Source organism: Periplaneta americana, chromosome 13 (assembly GCF_040183065.1).
Source record: "Periplaneta americana isolate PAMFEO1 chromosome 13, P.americana_PAMFEO1_priV1, whole genome shotgun sequence".
Classification (NCBI taxonomy): Eukaryota; Metazoa; Arthropoda; class Insecta; order Blattodea; family Blattidae; genus Periplaneta; species Periplaneta americana.
The window spans coordinates 40878393-40898417 of record NC_091129.1 but is presented as its reverse complement, the minus strand read 5'-3'; the positions used below and the strand labels follow the sequence as shown (position 1 = coordinate 40898417).

The window sequence follows — 20025 nt, the reverse complement described above, 5'->3', positions numbered from 1 at the left end:
AATACCTTTCAATTTCCATGAAACACAAATATTAATAATTATTTTTACTTTTCTCCTAAAGAAACAAAATAGGCATTTGCCCTAGAATCCGATGTCTGGTTATTATTAGGCTTTACATAGAAAAAAATCGAACCATTGCTTAGAAGATAGTTTGTCTTCTTAAAAAAAAGTAAAAAACAAAAAAAAAAAAATGACAGTTATGAAAAATTGTTCTCTAAACATAATTTTAACGTTATTCCTATTGTAAACTAATCTGACCAGCAGAAGTTAGTTTGTGTCTATTCGTACTTGCTAATAATGTTTCCACTTCGTCTCTCAGGTTTCTTGTTGCTCTCCTGAAACTATTCCCTAGGACGCTCCTCTGCTGGACCAAGTGTCAGTTTTCAGGACAAGACACTGGTGATTCACAAGGTCTGATTGCATTTAACATATTTTTCAGGAAAGCTACAGTACAATTCAACCATTAACTGTTTATAGCTAAAATTTCCCTAACACTGAGATTACTTTCATTCCATTTATTTGAAGCACTCTGTATAAAGTGTCATTACTATTGCTTACAATTACACAATGTCATCACTACCTCTTTTCCTCATACGTGGCCAAGAACTTGCGCTATCTTTCACAAAAATCACTTTGTTCTCGTCAGATATGTAATAGCTCCTTCTATGTAATCTGTGGCCTTTTACCGGAAAAAAAGTACATATATATATATATATATATATATATATATATATATATATATATATATATAATATATTCGACAGGGGCGAAGAGCTAGAACTGAATTTTCTACCACTAACTTTATGTAAGGTCAAGCGTAAAGGCCCATTCACAATGAAAATTAAACATAACCGTAACATAAACAAAGAAATTTGCGCCCAGGCTACCAAATGGGATCATTCACAATGATTCACATAAGCATTGACATAAACATTACCGTAAGACGTTAACATGAAAGTTTGCAAACTCCAAACTTTCATGCTTATGCTTATGTGATTTGCAAACAGAACACAGTCGTGGAGTGCTGAAGTATACGACAGAATATGAGGAAATGGCGTCGTTGTTATGTTTCCATGGTTACCAAGTATGTTTGCGGTTATGTTTATGTTCCCATCGTGAATGATGGTATGACTTCTTGATTTTACCGTAACGTTTATATTCTAAAGTTAACGCTTACGTTATGTTTAATTTTCATTGTGAATGAGCCTTAATAGTAACCCAAACAAACTGGGCAGTAATAAAATTTTATTATTCCACGTTGTTCAAGAAAAAAATTACTCGCATGAGGCTCGAACTTGCTCTCATCCATATGACAGACAGCATCTGAGGTATTGAGACGAACGGCCACGCTTCTGAAACTGAAACACCATTGACTTCTGTGGCATACTACAATAACTGGAAGAAACATAATGCATATGTACAAATTGCAAGGCATGTAATAGGCTATATCATATTAAGTACCAGTTATGTATTTTTTGAATGAAGATAATTCTAAATCTACAACATAGGCGAATACTAATTGAAAATGTTTTGTTTTGAAACAATGTGCAATCGTAATATTCTTAGTTTTAGGGTGCTGTGCAGTTATTAAGTAATATAGATATTTTGTATGGGCATGTATTTGCCAAATAATGTATATATTAGTATTGTAATATTTGGTAGGTTGGCTTTGCCTAGGTTACAATGAACTTGAAGCGCATGTTTTAAAATCTTGTCAAATCGTTAGCAATTTGAAATAGTTTTGAAAAATATTTTGTTCAATATTGATCAAACTTTAAGAAGTTTTCTTCTATTGTATTGAATTGGAAGAAAAATTTGGTCGTACACAAGCAGCTTAAACCTTATTTTTATTATTTTCATTTTGTATGATTCTCCGATAAGCAAGTTGTGATACAATAATATTAAATTGGGCTAACCGTCTATACTTATCTAGTTTATTTTGGATTAAACATTAACGTTTTCAGCACTTATGTGCCATTTTCAAATGTATGGAATTGCCTTATTACATGATCAAATAGATACACCTTATGTGTCTGAAATATATGGTATGTAACCTTGATGATCTACCATCGTTTACAAGATAATATATAAATTAAATTAAAAACACTTACTAATAATTAAAATCTATACTAATTTACATCTACAATAAAAGTCCCATTGTTTTATGTAACAATATGGTTATCTTGAAGTTGTTATCACATGCAGTTCCTATATTTATTAAAATGTTTTTGAGTTACACTGTGTTGCACGTATTAAAATGTTAAAATTCTGTTTGTTATATATTAACACACCAAGGATTCATGTTGTTTCACTTACGCAAGTCGAAGCACTGTACCACGATGAAATGTTGTGTAATATCAGTTACATTGATGCTTGTTATTGTATTCCTTCGGTTTGCTAAGGTTGGATGTTACAAATTCATCATTGTCACCATACGATTTTCAGTTAAGCCTTTTTCACTGCGAACATAAAATGTTGTTGTTACGTATGTGAATATACTGGAGTTTAAATGCATTGATTGAATATATTATCTTACTTACATTGGTTGGACGTGTTGTGTGCTCGACGTTAGTCAGGCTGTTACTGAGAATCGTTCGGTGCTCACAATAGTTCTTATTTTAATGAACGTCTGGCGGAACCGGAAGTGATGTGGGGGTAGGAGGATGTGATGTAATATTATAGGATGATGTCTGATTTTTCGAGATTAATTTAAATAAATTGAATAATGGGTTATTGGGATTAACTATTTGTTCGTTTAAAAGGTGTTTTCCTTCGTTGAAATTCTTTGCAATATAAAATTGCTCTGCAATGTCTATTAAGGGGCTGTTAATGGCTTTTATAACTTTTAGTGTATCTTTTATATTACATAATTCATGTCCTTCTTCTAGGAGGTGATGGGCATATTTCGACTTGTTTCTGTTGTATTTAAAATCTGTAACGTGTTCTTTATATCTTATTTTGAAATTACGGCGGGTTTGACCGATATATAGTTTGGTGCAGTTTTTACATTGCAATTGATATATACCACTATTTAAGAGGGGTTCATTATTATTGGTTCTATTGGGGATTACGTTATGAAGCTTGTTGTTGGTTTTGAATGCTATGTTGATATTTTATTTTTTGAAAAAATTATTGATTTCATTAGAAATTTTCCCGAAATAAGTCATGGTTTGCCATTTTTTGTTCGGTTTTGCATTTTCTCGTTCTAATGTAGTGTGTTTTTTCTTAAGTAATATGGCTTTTCTGTTTTTAAGTAGTTTCTGAATTAAGTGTTTTCCATAGCCATTTTCTTTTGCAAGGTTTTGAATATAATTGAATTCTTTTTTGTAGTTACTCTTGTTCATGGGTATCATAAGTAAATGGTCAATAAGGTACCTAAATTTGCTGATTTTGTGTGTTGTGGGATGGGTGGAATTATTGTCGATGGCATGTGTAGTAGCTGTTTGTTTTCTGTGTATATTGAAGTCTATTTTGGGAGGTTTTACAGTAATATTTAGGTCTAAAAATAGTATAGGTAGGCGTGGGGTAATTTTGATTGTGCTACGAAAGCCCCTTGGCTCTTGGTGTCCGTGAATGAAAATATGTCTAGCAGAGCTCACATTTGACGTGTAGCAGAAATTGCTTGTGAAGGTTATTGCAAGTCTCCATTGTGGTCAGCACGACACACAACTACCGCTCAGACAACTCTTTCCGTAGGCCATGCTTCGCAGAATTGCTCAGTGTTAGTATTAATTATTACTCATATTGTAAATTTCTGTATGTTACACTATTTAATATGAATACTGATAATCTTACTCTCGCCTTTCTGTATTTGTTGTGCACACCAGAAAAGCATTACAGCACTTTTGATTTCCGGGACTGTTGCATTAAAGCTACACGAAAATCATAAGCAGACTGAACAAGTGCTACAGAGAGGGAACAGTCCGTCTCAACAAAATCGTAATAAAAAAGAAACGCTACGCATTCTCATACGCACTGAGTACTTAGTCTTCTCGAAATTCTTTCATGGAGCGAGTCTTGATGGGCGTCCACCTGTATGTAGGCAACAGTTTCGCACGACTGTTCACAAGTAGCATATATACAGGGGCTCTTGTTAACTGCACATGCTCACTGTGTTGTAAGCGAAACTTAGACAGTAAGGAAACTCCAATGTTTGTTTCCGTATCTGTACATATTCGTACATCTGTGGTTGATGTTTTTGTATGCGGTTTGTAACAACTGGTGTTGCCTAAATTCCAAAAGACACAAAACCCTATATGGAAGAACATGCTGTTTTATCGTCGTTAAAATCTAAATATTTCCACACATTCGAACATGCAAGCTATCAAAAAATCTGTAAAAACTAATTTCAAGAATTAAGGAGAATTCCCCATTCCAGACATTATAAAAATGCTATAATAATAGTTCTCAAAGCAAAAGCCTTATATTTCTAGAGGTAAATGATCTTAAATCCCCAGCTTCCTGCTACTGAATTGCAGACGAGGAATACTGCTGGAGTAATAGTTCATGATAATTCAATTATTTGATCTAATAAAGAAGATGCAAGCCGCAAGGTCTTACCTTGTTGGCGAAACGCTTTGTCCACCATCATTAATTCCGTTAGGTATCCCATTCCATTGTCTGGTATCCTGGTGCAGCCAGATGTTCGGCTGGGTCCCACTCCATGGGCTGCTTGTTGATGTCTTCTCACTCCATGGACTCCTGTTGTTCCTGAAACATTTCAGAAATGTGGAATAGTAGATAGTAAAATTTTATTCGACGATGGAGAAGTTTAAAGGGCTATAAATGCCGTAATTTGGCTCACTTTAGAATAAAACTAAAGTTGGGTGTCCCATGATGTAGATTGACGCAATTAAATTAGTCTTATTGCTGAATGAGTGGATTCTATGAAACATACAGAGTTCACTCTCTGGTGCAGGTAGATGTCTCTGTAAACCTATAATACTGCAAGAAACTTCGATAGGTAATTGAGTCAGTGTAAATTCCTGGAATTGTTTCGAAAGTTCTGAAAGACTTGTAATGGTCGCCTAAAATTTTTGGAATGCTTGGAATTTAATTTAACACACCTGGTGATAACCAGCATAGATGGAGCAGGGAAAGGGACTCGTGTGCTGGGGATGTGAGTTTGATTACACTCCGGCTGATAGATTATGATGTTTTTTCTTTTCACAATCTCGGAGGCAGTGCCGAAAATGCATTATACACTGTGCAGCCTTCCACATTCGAATCTGAAAGATAAAACATACCGGTAAGCACTTTTTTTTCTTTCTGGTAACTAGTAAGTCTATTTAAAATGAATCCAACCAAGTGATCAGACCAAGTGGGATACAAGCAATTATGGGATTCAATATATTTCAATTTCTGTCGACTTTGAGACCACTTCAATAACAGGAGCACCAAAGAAGAGATATGAGTTCTTGTCAATTTAGCTGTTATTTGAGGGACCTGTGAGCTTTCTATAACAGTGACAGCATGTCCTATCAAATGCCTGGGACCAAGGATTATGTCATCATTTGTTCAGAAGGTGAAAAAGAGAAGGTACAAAAGTGGTTCCTGTTCCTTGGTGTGAGTGAAACCTACAAACAGTCTCAAAACAATTACCCAGAATTTAAAATTGAATTGACAAGATTTGGTGAACTTCGTCCACAACACACTCCTGAACATTTTTATGCCTCTGTATTTATCATGAAAACATGACACTGCTACTTGCATCATTATCAAAAATGTCTAAGAGCATATCAGATTTTATACGAAACGTTGGTATGCAATGAGAACAAAGTGAAGTGGATGATGTCTGTGGCACTGCTAGATACATTCTTAATGTATTTTCACAAGATATCAGAGATGATGAAAGAATCTACAAATAATGGGTGAAAGACGGAGGAGGACACATCCAGAAAAAGAATATGTGGGTCTGTTACAGAGATACTGGACGCAGTGACAGGTAAGCTGCCACAATTCCTTAAACATGCAAATTTATTAACTCAAAACAATTTTCTTATTTTCAAACCTTCAAACCCTGAAGAAAAATATTGTGCCCAATACAATAATTATTCAAATGACTTCATTGAAAGTTATTGCTTTCAATACCAAGATGTGATACAGTCTGCTCATTGGGTGTCACATAGTTGTACTTTGTATACAGCTGTTATATATTTTGCTTCAGAAACTGAACAATTATAGAAATAAATTGCGCACAATGTGCATTGATCTATATGTCCTTTACAAGTTCACTGATGGAGCATATTCTTGCTGGACATCTCACACGCATGTATCCCTTGGGTCATGAAAACTTGTTGTCACACACATTTTGAAATGCAAACCATGCACAGCTAGTCCTGTTCCTAAGTGTCTCATCTGAAAGTTTGTCTCAGTCCACTCGCGTTGCGTCATTGCCTCAGTAGTGTAAAACTCCTCCCATACTTCATCCTTCTTCCTCCGCAACTCTTCAGGCAGCTTCTTGTACCACTCTGTAGATGGCAGCTGCAGGTTGATCCTCAGATCCTCCACTAGATATCATCCCTCCTCTGGCAAACTAGCGAAAGTGAAAAATAAGCGCCCTGCACTTAAGGTCTATATTGCACTATCGCTAGTTTGCCAGAGGAGGGATGATATGTCTCTCGGGCTAGTATGAAGGTCAATCTCGATGGTGCAAATTTTGAATCCCCATTGCCTCTTGAGGAAGCTGGCCTGAGACCCTCCACTGCCCTCATGTGACTTAAAGTTAGATGCTCCCATATAAGCTCTAGCCCATACGTGAGTGTAGCACACACTTTCGCTTCGAAAAGCCTCATAGCTGTATTTAGCAACAACAGAGTTGGAGATGTAATTGTATTCTCTCCATTTCTTTTATTCTTTGTATATGGACACAGAAACATACAGAAGATTGAGAATATTATGTTTGTAAGTACCTTGACAAGTCATGTAAGTCACAATATATTTTGAGGAATAGGCGGTAAAATAATATTAAAAATTTAATTTCCTTGCCGTTGCAATTCATTTCATCATTGCTGAAAATCCTATCCACCTCTCATAATTTTCATGCAAATAAAAGAGCAGAAATTGTGAAATTATAGTAGGGAATGCATTCTCCTTGTCTTTCATTGTCGTGTAAATCACACTATGAAAAATATTATAATTACCTTACCTCATGTGTGATGTAAATTTTTCAAAATATAATATGTACAGTCGTCCACACCTGTGGAGTAACGGTTAGCACGTCTAGCCGCGAAACCAGGTGGCCCGGGTTCGATTCCCGGTTGGGGCAAGTTACCTGGTTGAGGTTTTTTCCGGGGTTTTCCCTCAACCCAATATGAGCAAATGCTGGGTAACTTTCGGTGTTGGACCCCGGACTCATTTCACCGGCATTATCACCTTCACCTCATTCAGACGCTAAATAACCTAAGCTGTTGATAAAGCGTCGTAAAATAACCTACTAAAATAAAAAAAATATGTACAGTCCCGCACCATGGCGTCGTGATCTAAGGCATCCTGCCTAGGACTCGCGTTACTGAATGCACGCTGGTTCGAGTCCTCATGTGGGAAGAAATTTTCTCATGAAATTTCGGCCAGTGTATGGGACTGGTGCCCACCCAGCATCGTGATGCACTTGGAGAGCTATGGTAGGTAGTGAAATCCGGTTGCGAAAGCCAGCTATAACGGCTGGGAGGATCATCGTGCTAACCACATGATACCTCCATTCTGATCGTCCACCTGTGCTTTGGCATATGGGTGTGAGGCCAGCAGCCGGCTGGTTGGTCTAGACCCTTCATGGGCTGTAGCACCACAGATTATTATTATTATTATCATTATTATTATTATTATTATTATTATTATTATTATTATTATATCTACAACTCTTGATATATGTATAATTGCATTTCTACAAGATTTTGAATCATAAAATACATATCCTAGCATATTTTTTGCAAACAAAGTCTATTAAGTTTTTCCAATGTCGTATAAGTCACACATGAACTTCAACTGTTAATAATACATTTTCAATTTAGTTTAGTCCACACCTGTGGAGTAACGGCCAGCGCGTCTGGCTGCGAAACCAGGTGGCCCGGGTTCGAATCCCGGTCGGGACAAGTTACCTGGTTGAGGTTTTTTCCGGGGTTTTCCCTCAACCCAATACGAGCATATGCTGGGTAACTTTCGGTGCTGGACCCCGGACTCATTTCACCGGCATTATCACCTTCATATCATTCAGACGCTAAATAACCTAGATGTTGATAAAGCGTCGTAAAATAACCCAATAAAATAAAAAAAAAATTTAGTTTAAAGTGCACATTCACTATAATCAGTACATAGGCCTACTATGAACTTTCCTAAGATCTTTAAAAGAATAAAAAAAAATTAACAAATAATCCTTACAATACAAATGTTAATATATTTTAATTTTAATAATAATTAACACACGTAATTATATAAAATAAAATATTTGGAGCTAAGAAGGATGAAGTTACAGGAGAATGGAGAAAGTTACACGACGTAGAACTACAGGCATTGTATTTTTCACCTGACATAATTAGGAACATTAAATCAAGACATTTGAAATGGGCAGGGCATGTAGCACTTATGGGCAAATCCACAATGCATAGAGACCGAAGAGAAAAAGACCTTTGGGGAGGCCGAGACGTAGATGGGAGGATGATATTAAAATGGATTTGAAGGAAGTGGGATATGTTTGTAGACACTAGATTAATCTTGCTCAGGAAAGGGACCGATGAAGGGCTTATGTGAGGGCGACAGTGAATGTCAGGTTCGTTAAAAGCCATAAGTAAGTAAGTAAATTATATAAAATCTAGAACGTAATTGTTCTGTTGGGTGGGTTGAATATGTTCTTTAAAGAGGCTACAAATTTCTGCATTTAACCTATTTTGGTAATTTGTTTTCATGGATAAATACGCAGAGAATTCAAATATGGAACTGATAAATATTATATTTATTTTTAGATATTAATAGTATTAATTATATGAATAATTATTATTAATATTTATTTTGTAATATTACGATTACATAATAATAATAATAATAATAATAATTATTATTATTATTATTATTATTATTATTATTATTATTATTATTATTGATGTTCCATGTTCTTATTGATCCCTATTTCCGTGACTTTGTGTAGGACTGCATTTTGCAGTATAATCCAGATTTAAAATACCATTTAAATACAATTTACGATTCACAGAATTCCAAACATTCAGAAGTGTAGCATTGTACGATTTATATTGTTTGTATTTATTAATAAGGAAGATGGTCATAAAACAATGTAGTGTATGAAAACCATAAAACCTCATTGTCCTCAGTAATTTTGAAATTGCATTTCACGTTCGGCAGTGTTTTTAGACAATCGAGGCTTAATTATCAGTCCCCAATATATACATTTAATCCTAGAATCGTCATTGACGCTACAAAACGTGAATGTTTTTATTCCCTACTTATTGTTGCAGTTTTCAAGCAGGAATCATACAATAACTTAGAAAGCTTACCTCAGTGGGAAGAAGTTTATCTTAGTTATCCCATGGGAATCGAACCGAGCTCCTCAATACACGTACTCTCCGTAAAGTGCTAGCTTTGCTTGCTTTAAATGAAATCAAAACCCATAATGGCGGTCCAATACATCATTTGCAATATTGAAGATGGCATTGTTATGCATCTAGTGATGAATGCGAATTCCATAGAGAATGAAAAAACGGAACTAGCATCAGTGGGTAGAAACTGTAGATAAGAAAATTGATAGTACTTGGGTTGAGAACTTTCGACCTGATTTTGAATGTAGTCAACTGGCTGCAAGGGAATTTAAATATTGTTGTTTCCATATTTTGTATTTAAAGCATATCTTTAACTTTTCTGAAGAAATTGATATAACATACATTTTATGATGCAGTTATGTATTACATTCATGTTAGATGATTTTTATCAGTATAAAAGTAACAAATCTTTACCCTTTCCGAGAGTAAGAACTTCAAAACTCTTTGGCTTAGAGATCTTCTTTCTCTTCTTTTATTAATTTTCTACCAGAAACTTCATTCTGCACTATGTAGGCAGCATTTTCATATCATTTCTATGATAGCTTTGAAGGGTTCTCTGCAGATTTTACGGCAACACTTGTATTTGAATTCAAATTGAATTTTCTCATTCTATTTTATCTGTATTTTTTATTTTATTCTAAATTTTCATTATGTGAAATATTATCTACTGTAAATTTTAGTTTGTTGTAAACAAATTTCTTGTAAGACATTTTAATGCCATCTTAAATGTTACTGTTTAACATTCTTTGTCTTTGGCAGCCTCACCAAATTGAGGGAGATTAAATATTACATTAAATTAGGTCTAGGAGATGAACCTTAATGTGCAGTTAAGGAAATATAGTTCTTCCCACGTGTTCATTTGTGTATTTGGTTTTAAAAAAGTTACATTTCTTTGCATGTGTCCCCATTTTCTCTGGAACAAGTGAAAGTAGGCAGTTGAAATTTCACCGTTTTTTTTTTAATCACAATACATTATGTCAGTCATGTGCTAATTAACGTACCAGTACTGATAGAAAATATAGATTCTTTGGATTGGAAACTTTTTGAAATTATAATACAATACAAATAGGTTAATTCGACATTGGATAATTCCAATAAATGTCTATTTCCCTAGTAATTACTTCTAAAACTAATGTTGATAATACATAATTTTATTTAAATGAAAATAAATTTCAATTGTAGTTACACAAAAAATAATATTGCTACTTTTGAAACTTAAGTTTGAGTTATATACAATCAACATATTGCCTCATACTAGTATAAATTATATTAATTAACTGATTACATAAATTTTCTGTATACAGAATGAAAGTATAATAAAATAAAATATGGTGTATTGATATAAATTGATTAATTAAAAAATAAAATTTCATCTAAATAAGAGGACTTAGGGAAGGATGCAAGAATACTTGTTGCATTACCACACTGAATGGCGATACCAATGCGCTGATATAGATATTGACTGCTTCGATGATCCCCAAAAAGCTGGACTAGGACTAAACTTCTGTCTGTGGTGGAGATAAGAACTTTGGCTTCACTACACAATGATCCAAATGTTTTAACCACAAAAGGGATAAAAATATAATTATCTGTAAAATGTTTATATTTGTGATGTTTACTGATAGCAGTACTTTCTGCTGCAGATCCTAGTGTCTTAGAGGTTGAAGACAGATGAGAAGGGGCCAGTGTATCCACATATATGGAATCCCAAATTAAGGATTTGCCTACATGCCATGAGACTAGAATCAGACCATCGGGTCTTTTGCCATCTGAACAGCTGATCCTGGAAGGTTCTAAGATGGATGGAACCCCTGATGATGTTAATGCTCTTCTAATGGTATCAATAAGCGATGAATGATTAGAGAGACGCCCCTTACTCATGACACAACTAATTGATAATTAACATTGCATTTCTTTGGAATATGTATTATATGTCTTCATGTTAAATTTACCGTACCTGGTTAACATGTTTCGGCCTGCTATTGACCATCTTCAGAACTGGTTGTTGCTGGTCTTGGCGCCTTTTATTTTGTTTCCTGTGGGGGTGTGTTTGTGTAGTGTAATGTGGAGTCAAAGAGTGTGTGTGTTCTGAAATTGAGTTGTGTGTTGATCTGCATATCAGAGACATCAACACAGACATGGAAATTCTACACATCCATAAAATTTAACATGAGAAAGACATATAATACATATTCCAAAGTGATATAGTGTTAAAAGTTGTGTAATCAAGATGTATGTTCCATTTCTATTTTCGAAGCCTACATTTTTGGAAAATTCAATAATTTCAACGAAAATATATCCATTCTGGAATCCTTTAGTGTCCTTTAGTACAGTAATTCATTTTATTTTATAACAGAACAAAATAATGTAACTTTTAATTTGTACTAGCTGAAAGCACCTTATGTTGTCTGAGTTTTCCTTTTTTGCTTCTATTTTGCATTAAACTGGTTGTTAAACTTCGCAGAAATCTCGTTAACTCAATTATAGACAACCAGAACGAATTGCTTTTACTAAGTTTTCTTGTCCACGAAGGTAGATCTCTACTAGCTGAAAGCACCTTTTTGCTTCTGTAAAGTCCTGGTAGCTCTTCTTGTTGAATAAAGCACACGTGGACTGTAGAATAATGTGCTTTATTGTCCTTGATGTTCTAGCCGCAACAGCTCACCATCATCATGTTTGTAGACGCCCTCCTAATGGAGGATTACCAACTCTGAGGTACCAAACTTGGCGAAGTGCCAACCTTTGAAGTCCAAACATATCGCCCACCTTAAATGTATAACATTTAACACAAAATAGTTACACAAATTGTTACTGAAAATCACTGAAAGTCTGATGGCCCTTGAAAACATGCAAAATTAACATGAATTAACATTTGGCAACAAACATAATTTACTAATAGGCCGTTTGAATGTTCCATCTTTAGTTCGAATGACTGCTACCCTAATCAGTCCATCCCTTCCTGGGATCACTGCTAGCTTCCACTGCATAGGTGGAAGGTTGTCTTCTTTCAGCAACCTACTGCACCTGGTTGGATGTTGCCTTCCTCCGTACACCACTTGGATCGCTGCTGCAAGCCATTTAGATAGTCACATGACCATCTCCTCCAGAAGTCTTGATGCATCCTGTGGATGTGTTCCCAACGAGTTAGGGAATTGATTGGTGACGAGGATGTCTGATTCAGGATAGGACATTAAAGGAGTACCTATAAGAAAATGACCTGGACTAAGATAAGAAGGATCATCAGGATCATTTGATATGGATGTGATGGGTGTGGAATTGAGAACTGCTTCAACTTGACATATTAAAGTGTGCAACTCGTCGTATGTCAAGCAGTTGGCTCCGATGACACGTCTTAGGTGATGTTTCATGGATTTGACTCCAGCCTCCCAGAGTCCCCCCAAAATGTGGAGAGTTGGGTGGAATGAAGTGCCATTTGACTTCTTCCTTAGCAGCAAACTCTTCCAATGCCTTGCTCCCTTCTCTAGACTTCAATAATTGATGCAACTCTCGTAATTCGTTCTTGGCTCCTACGAAGTTGGTACCGTTGTCACTGTATATATTTGCACATTTTCCTCGTCTAGCTGTGAATCGTCGTAAGGCGGCGAGAAATGTCTCTGTCGTCAAGTCTCTGATGAGCTCCAAATGTATTGCCTTCGTACTAAGGCATACGAACAATGCGATATAGCATTTAACCTTGACCTTGCTTCTTGTTGAACCATGTTTTATAAAATAAGGTCCGGCATAATCCACTCCAGAATTTATGAACGGTCGAGAAGCTGTCACCCATGGAATAGGTAGCTGTCCCATAAGTTGTTTGGATGTGCTGGCCTTCTGTTTGAAGCATGGTAGACATTTATGAATAATGGGTCTTACCACACGTCGAATGTTTACAATCCAATATCTTTGCCTTAAAGATGCTATTAAAAGCTGTGAACTCGCATGTAGTAGTCTTAAATGTTCTGCTTCTACTATCAGCCTTGTTATGTTTTTCTTCGGTGGAAGAATAACTTGATGCTTATGTTCATAAGACTTAGAAGAGTTATTCAGTCTTCCGCCCACCCTGAGAATGTTTTCAGAATCTAAGAATGGATTCAGATCCTTCAGTTTACTCTTCGTTGATACTGTGGAAAAAGTATTTAAATCCTTGATTTCCGTCGAGTATTCTTGAAGCTGTGCTTGTTTGATACACGACACCAGTGCGTACCGCAATTCTTCCTTTGTCAATGTACCAGTTCTCTTCTTTGCTCCTCTTCTAATATTGTGAACAAATCTGAGACAATACGAGAGTACCCGTTGTAGTCTGTGTAGTGAAGAGAATCTGAGTGTCATATCCTCTTGCTCTGTGTTGTCTCTTGCACTGCTTAGTAGAGTTCGTTGTTCTGGCATTGTTGTGAGGGCTGTTTGCAGCTCACTGCAACCACTGAGAAGATCATCCATGTAGAAATCTCGTTGCAGAGCTCTTGAAGCTAATGGATATCTTCGTGATACTTCTTCAGCCGGCATTTGTAAGCATTGTGTAGCTTGAAATGGTGCTGATGATGTGACCTCCGTTGTCTTACTTGATGTGTCAAACACCCTTGTTTCTCGTTCTTCTCCCGAGTTCTTGAAAACTGCATGATGTGGAAGGTAACAACTTGCCTTGTGTTCTTCCTCTTTCCTTGTATCTATTTCTCCCATGTGTCCTAACTGCTCATGGTCTGGACGTCGAGGAAGTCGAACCACAAATCTTCCAGTTTGATCTCTTGTTGTAGTTGCTACAAAATGTTTTTCACATTCTTCTTCTTCTTCTTCTACTGTTCTTGTTCTCTCTGGAATATCTTCTAATTCCTAGAAACGCTGTAGTTGTTGTTCTAAGTTGTCCCTGTTACAAGTAAGAAGTGATGTTACTGCTATAGTCGAAATAACCTCTGGTGTCGTTGCTTGAATCCTACCAGATAATATCCCCCTAGTTTTGTGTTGTGCATGGATAGCGAGTCGTTTACGTCCACTCTTGCTTCTTGTCACAATATTCGGAAGAATAGTTCAGCTCCTATCAGTAGATCAATCTTCCCTGGTTTGTTGAAAGTAGGATCCGCTAGTTTCATTCCAGATGGGATATCTTCCTTCTTGTATTTTACGTAGACTGCAGGCATCTTCCCCGTGATCTTAGAAATCTCTGACAACTTTGTATCAGCTGTGAACTTTCCATCTGTTGATGATAACTGAGTATACACCGAATGCGTAGTTTTCAATGGTGTTCCATTTTTTCCTTGTATAGGAATTCTTTCCACTGACTTTCGTAATCTCAATCTCTGTGCTAATTCTTCAGTCATAAAGTTGCATTGTGAACCACTATCAAGAACACATCTACATTGTTGTAAGTCTCCTTGCGCGTTCTTCACCATTACAATGGCTGTCGACAACAATACATGTGACCTTACTTCATTGTTGATGCTGTGACATGTCTGTCGTGTAGTCACGGAATCCCTTTGTTGTGTCTCTGCTGTCTGGTTTGGATGTAGGAGTGTATGGTGCTTCGCTCCACACCGTTTACAGGTCTCAGCTCGACAATCTTCACTAAATGTTGGCTTCACAAACAGTTCCAACAGAGTCTGTGCTTGAGAACGCAGGTCTTCTTCTCCTGCATACTGCTACATGAAAAAGCTTGACAATTGTACAGAGAATATGACTGGTTACAATAATAACATCTAGGTTGTGTCATTATCAATGCTTTACTCGCTTGCTTTCCTCTATCTAACTTTACTCTGTTTTCAGGTATCGAAGTCGTACCCTTTATTGTTTCTAATGCCTGAGATTTATGTTCAAGAAAATCCAATAACTCCTTGAGTGTTGACATGTTTCGATCTGCGCAGCTTAATTCCCATTCGCGCCTACTCTGAGTGTCTATTTTCTCCAGTATCAATTATGATAATAGTACTTCGTGTAATGGAACCTCTAAAGATAGTGCTTCTAACGCATTCATATTGCTCTTTACTTGGCTCACTAATGACCGTAAATCTCCGTGTGATTCCTTGCTCATTGTTGGAAGTGACAAGATTGCTGTCGCATGTTTCGACGCAATAAATTTTTCATTGTTGTATCTCTGATAAACCATGTCCCAAGCAATTCTAAAATTTACATCACATATTGTTAGATTTTTTACTAGTTTGTGTGGTTCTCCCTTTAGTGCAGATAATAAATAATGCATTTTTTGAGCTTCTGCTAAATCACTATTTTTTTACTATTAGACTGCTAAACGTGTCCCTAAAGTTGAGCCAAGTGCTATAGTCTCCATTGAAACTAGGCAGACTAATAATCGGCAACTTTATTTTCCCTTCAACAATGGGTAGATTACTCTCTTGTGCAACATTATTACTGCTTTCCATTATTGTTAAAAATCTTGATTTTACTCTATCATACTGCTCTTCAAATTCTATCCTGTCCTCTGAATGATCTTTGTCTGCTATCATTTCTAATTGAACTTGACTTTCTTCATATTTCATTTGTATTCTTTCTAGTCTCTCATATTTTACCTTGATCAAACCCGGTTCTGTTACTTCATGAACCCTTCCAAGAAATGTTTCAAGTCTAGCTAAACTAGTCTTAGCTAAACCTCCCTGATGTATAAGTATCTTTGAATCACTCATGTTGTAATTTATTTTCCTACCTTGTTGATGACATAGTTTGAATCTCACTGCCAACCTGATTGTTAGAATTACTGGCCTCAGTTGTTTCCTTGGGCAACGACCGTCTGTTGACCTGGACGTCTTAATGGAACTGGATTGCAGCCCTTGGAGTTCAGTGCAAGGCCGCTAGGTGGAAATACTGGATTGTAGCTTCTGTAGCTTGGTGCAAGGAGTTGACTGTCAGGCCGCTAGATGACTCTCACAGAACTTGCCTTTCTTGTACAATTCTCAGCATTCATTCTTAGCCATCTTGGATTTTGACCACAAAATCACTTTTATGTTTCACTGATTTTTGCACTGTTACCTGTGTTTCCAATGTCACTAATACTTATCCGGTTCACGAGGACCAAATGTAAAGTCCTGCGAAGGTCGTATTGATGAATAAAGCACACGTGGACTGTAGAATAATGTGCTTTATTGTCCTTGATGTTCTAGCCGCAACAGCTCACCATCATCATGTTTGTAGACGCCCTCCTAATGGAGGATTACCAACCCTGAAGTACCAAACTTGGCGAAGTGCCAACCTTTGAAGTCCCAAACAGCTTCCATTTTTAAGTAAACTGTTTAGACTTTTCAGAAATCTTGGAAACTCAACTATAGACAAACAAAACGAATAAATTGCCTTTACCAATCTTTTCCCGTCAATAAAGATGAATCTTTACATAGCGTTCCTTACATGAATTAATAAACTTCTTAGCCAAATGCCTGTCAGGGTCAACTCAAATGAAAACAGTTGTACATCAGACGCCTAAAAGAAAACATTTCATCAGGGCCTTACATCCAACTGTTTTTTTTTAATTATATATATATATATATATATATATATATATATATATATATTTCCTAGTGTATTTAAGGGGACACTCAACTTAAAAATTGGAGAAAAAGTGTCATAGAAAAGAAAAATTAAATTTCTACACTAATTTACGTGACAGAACTAAATCAATACGCAGAATTCTTCCCCTATTCATTGAGAAGTCGCAGTCAAATGCACAAAGCCAAAAAATAAAAAATGATAATTAAAAGTGATATTTCATATTAATGATTGATTAAAAATTGAAATATTTTTTATTTTGAAAAGTATTGGATCTAATGAGCTGAGATTTTGCATGTTACTTTCCATGTGTATATTAAACGTTTTCTCCAAATTTGAAAAAGATTGGTCAAATAAGAAAAAAGTTCCAAAATATAGTTGAGTGTCCCCTTAAGGCCAACAGAACTTCTCTTCCACACCCACCACCAGGAGTACAAATAAAATAATGGAAGAAATCAAACTATACACAAAGTAAAACTAAACGAAAATATATGCAGGGTATAGTCTCACAAGCTTTAAATGAGTTAGCATTGTCTTGAAGTTCAGCAAAACAAAAACACATCCTCGGTACCTACAAGCCCACTAAGTGTTGACTCAATGTTCTGCAGATCTTATATTTTATCTCTGCCTGTCAGTGACCATTAAATTTCAAGTGGCTTGTCTTATTCTTGGGCGTCAGCCTATTAAAAAACATTACAACCTTTCTGCAGTCTCCTTTCCTTCCCACTGCAAATGTGATGTTGTACAGAGACAGATATAAAATAATTATAAGATCTGTACATTGATCTGAAGCTGTGCTGACATAAATTTTACGTAATTTTATGTCTATATGTGCTTTTACTTGAACTTCAGAGACAGCTGACGGTAAATAAGGATTACCTTGTTTTCAGTCTGAACCCGTTGGGGTGTCATCATGAACAAAAATTTATCTCGCTATTGGTCGTACAAAGAATCAGTATTCATTTATTCATTTAGTGTTCTGCTCAAGGGCAGGTCTTTCACTGCAAACTCAGCTCTCTTCAATCTTTCCTACTTTCAGTCTCCCTCTTAGTCTCCTCATATGATCCATGTATCTTAATGTCGTCTATCATATTATATCTTCTCCTGCCCAAACTCTTCTCCCGTTCACCATTCCTTCCAGTGCATCTTTCAGTAGGCAGTTTCTTCTCAGCCAGTGACCCAACCAATTCCTTTCATTCTTTCTGATCAGTTTCAGCATCATTCTTTTCTGTACAGCTTAATTTCTTATTCTATCTGTCCATTTCATACATTTCATTCTTCTCCAGAAGATGCTAATTTTTCTGTTAAAATCTTCCTTATACGTATATAATTAAATTTATATTATAAGATTTTTTACTCTTGTATGCCTGTTTACATCATATCCGGTTTTTTCAAAACATGACTTCAGAAATTATTATTATCTCACAAATTCAGGTCATATTACTTATATAATTTTTTATTTTATGTACAGAATAGAGTAAGATACAGTATAATTTCGCGAGAAGTCATTGTGTAACATAAAGAATACTATTCTGAGAGACATATATTTTAGAAATTAAGATATTTTTCTTTCCATAACGTCTAACATACAATATTGACTACATGATTACACAGAATTTCGCAATAACACATATTTGGACATGAACAACAGCATTTTGGGAGATGTGTATTTTAGAATTAATACAATTTTTCAGTTGATTTATGTGTATTCACATATTTAGAAACATGAGAAAAGTATCATAGAATTGCTTTTTGATGTGCGTACAATTCTTTGTTTTCCCCTTATTGCATATATATATATTTGGGGAAACACAAAAAACTGTTTAAAAGAAATGCATGAGTTAAGAATTATTGGACTATATGAATGGAAAATGTTAGTAAAAACACAACGAATATTTCTGTATCCAAAAATATTTTTAAAATAGAATATGACTCAATATTCATGTTTGAAAATGTTTGACATCTGAGGTTTTTCAAAATCTGGTAAAGATTTAACAAAATGAATATTATTTTTTTGTTTTATTACATTGTTGTTTTAAAAATGGTATCCACTTCACATGCCATGAAGACACTTTGGGAGCATGGAGGTGGAGCCCATGCTTTCTTGACCTCGGCACTAGAATTATGTGGTGTGATCGGCACCATGCTCCGATTGTCTTTTACCCCCGGGAAAGACCCGGTACTCAATTTGATAGGAAGCTGGTTGAACCTCGGGGCTGTTCTGGAAGTTTGATAGTGAGGAAATTCTGTCACCGCCCGAACCCCGGACCTTCTAGTCCGTTAGTTGTTGAAGTTGCAAAACAGTGTATACATAAAGAAGTGTGGCAGGCATTTTGAAAAATGTATTGTAGTCTTTAAAAATGATTTTAGGTGATGTTGGAGAAGCTTAAAGAACTGCTTGTGAATTTTTATTGCCGCAGAAATAAAAAAAAAACAATATGAACATTCATACAAGATGTTTAAGGAATGGCGCAGTGTTAAGAAGACGATTATTTGTGAAACCTCTTTGTTAGCATATTTCTTTGAAAAGTCAGAAATAGGAAACTCGGTGGCTAGTTCCTGGCGTGGATATTCCATGTTAAAGGCAAATCTTTTTACTGGAGATAATATTGACATGTCAAAATAGCTACTCTGAACTGAAAGCTTTGTTGAGACGAAAGAATAACGTGTACAAACTGAACAAATCTAGTGCTTGAATTCCTTACAGATGCTCCTGATGACAGATACTTATTAGTGGAAGGAATAGCAGTTGTGGAAATTGGTGGAGCATGTGGCTGTGAAGAATTGTTATGATTGAGACTGAAAGATGTTGAGGTGAATGCTGATGTTATTATCGTGAGTATTGAGGATTCTAAAAATGATATGTCCCGTAGATTCACAATTACTTCTAGTAAAAATGGTGTTTGTGATTTACAAATCGTTACCAAGTACAGTACATTATGATTAGGTCAAAGATTGGGAATAACAATTCGCGGTTGTTTATGCGATGTAACAAAGGACA

The 20025-nt window shown here is 35.8% G+C and overlaps 1 protein-coding gene across 8 annotated transcripts in view; it reads left to right on the top strand.

The window, feature by feature from the left end:
- LOC138711818 (conserved oligomeric Golgi complex subunit 4-like) overlaps nucleotides 1-20025 on the top strand; it is a 93253-nt gene that overhangs the window by 37414 nt on the left and 35814 nt on the right. For 3 of the 8 annotated variants that reach the window (XR_011335479.1, XR_011335478.1, XM_069843075.1), the window contains one exon: nucleotides 19732-19859. The exons of the other annotated variants lie outside the window; for them this stretch is intronic. Coding sequence is in view for 1 of the 3 variants with exons in the window: in XM_069843075.1 (XP_069699176.1) it covers nucleotides 19732-19758 (27 nt within the window). In the remaining 2 variants the exon portion in view is untranslated. The remainder of the gene's footprint in view (nucleotides 1-19731; nucleotides 19860-20025) is intronic. 8 annotated transcript variants of the gene reach the window in all.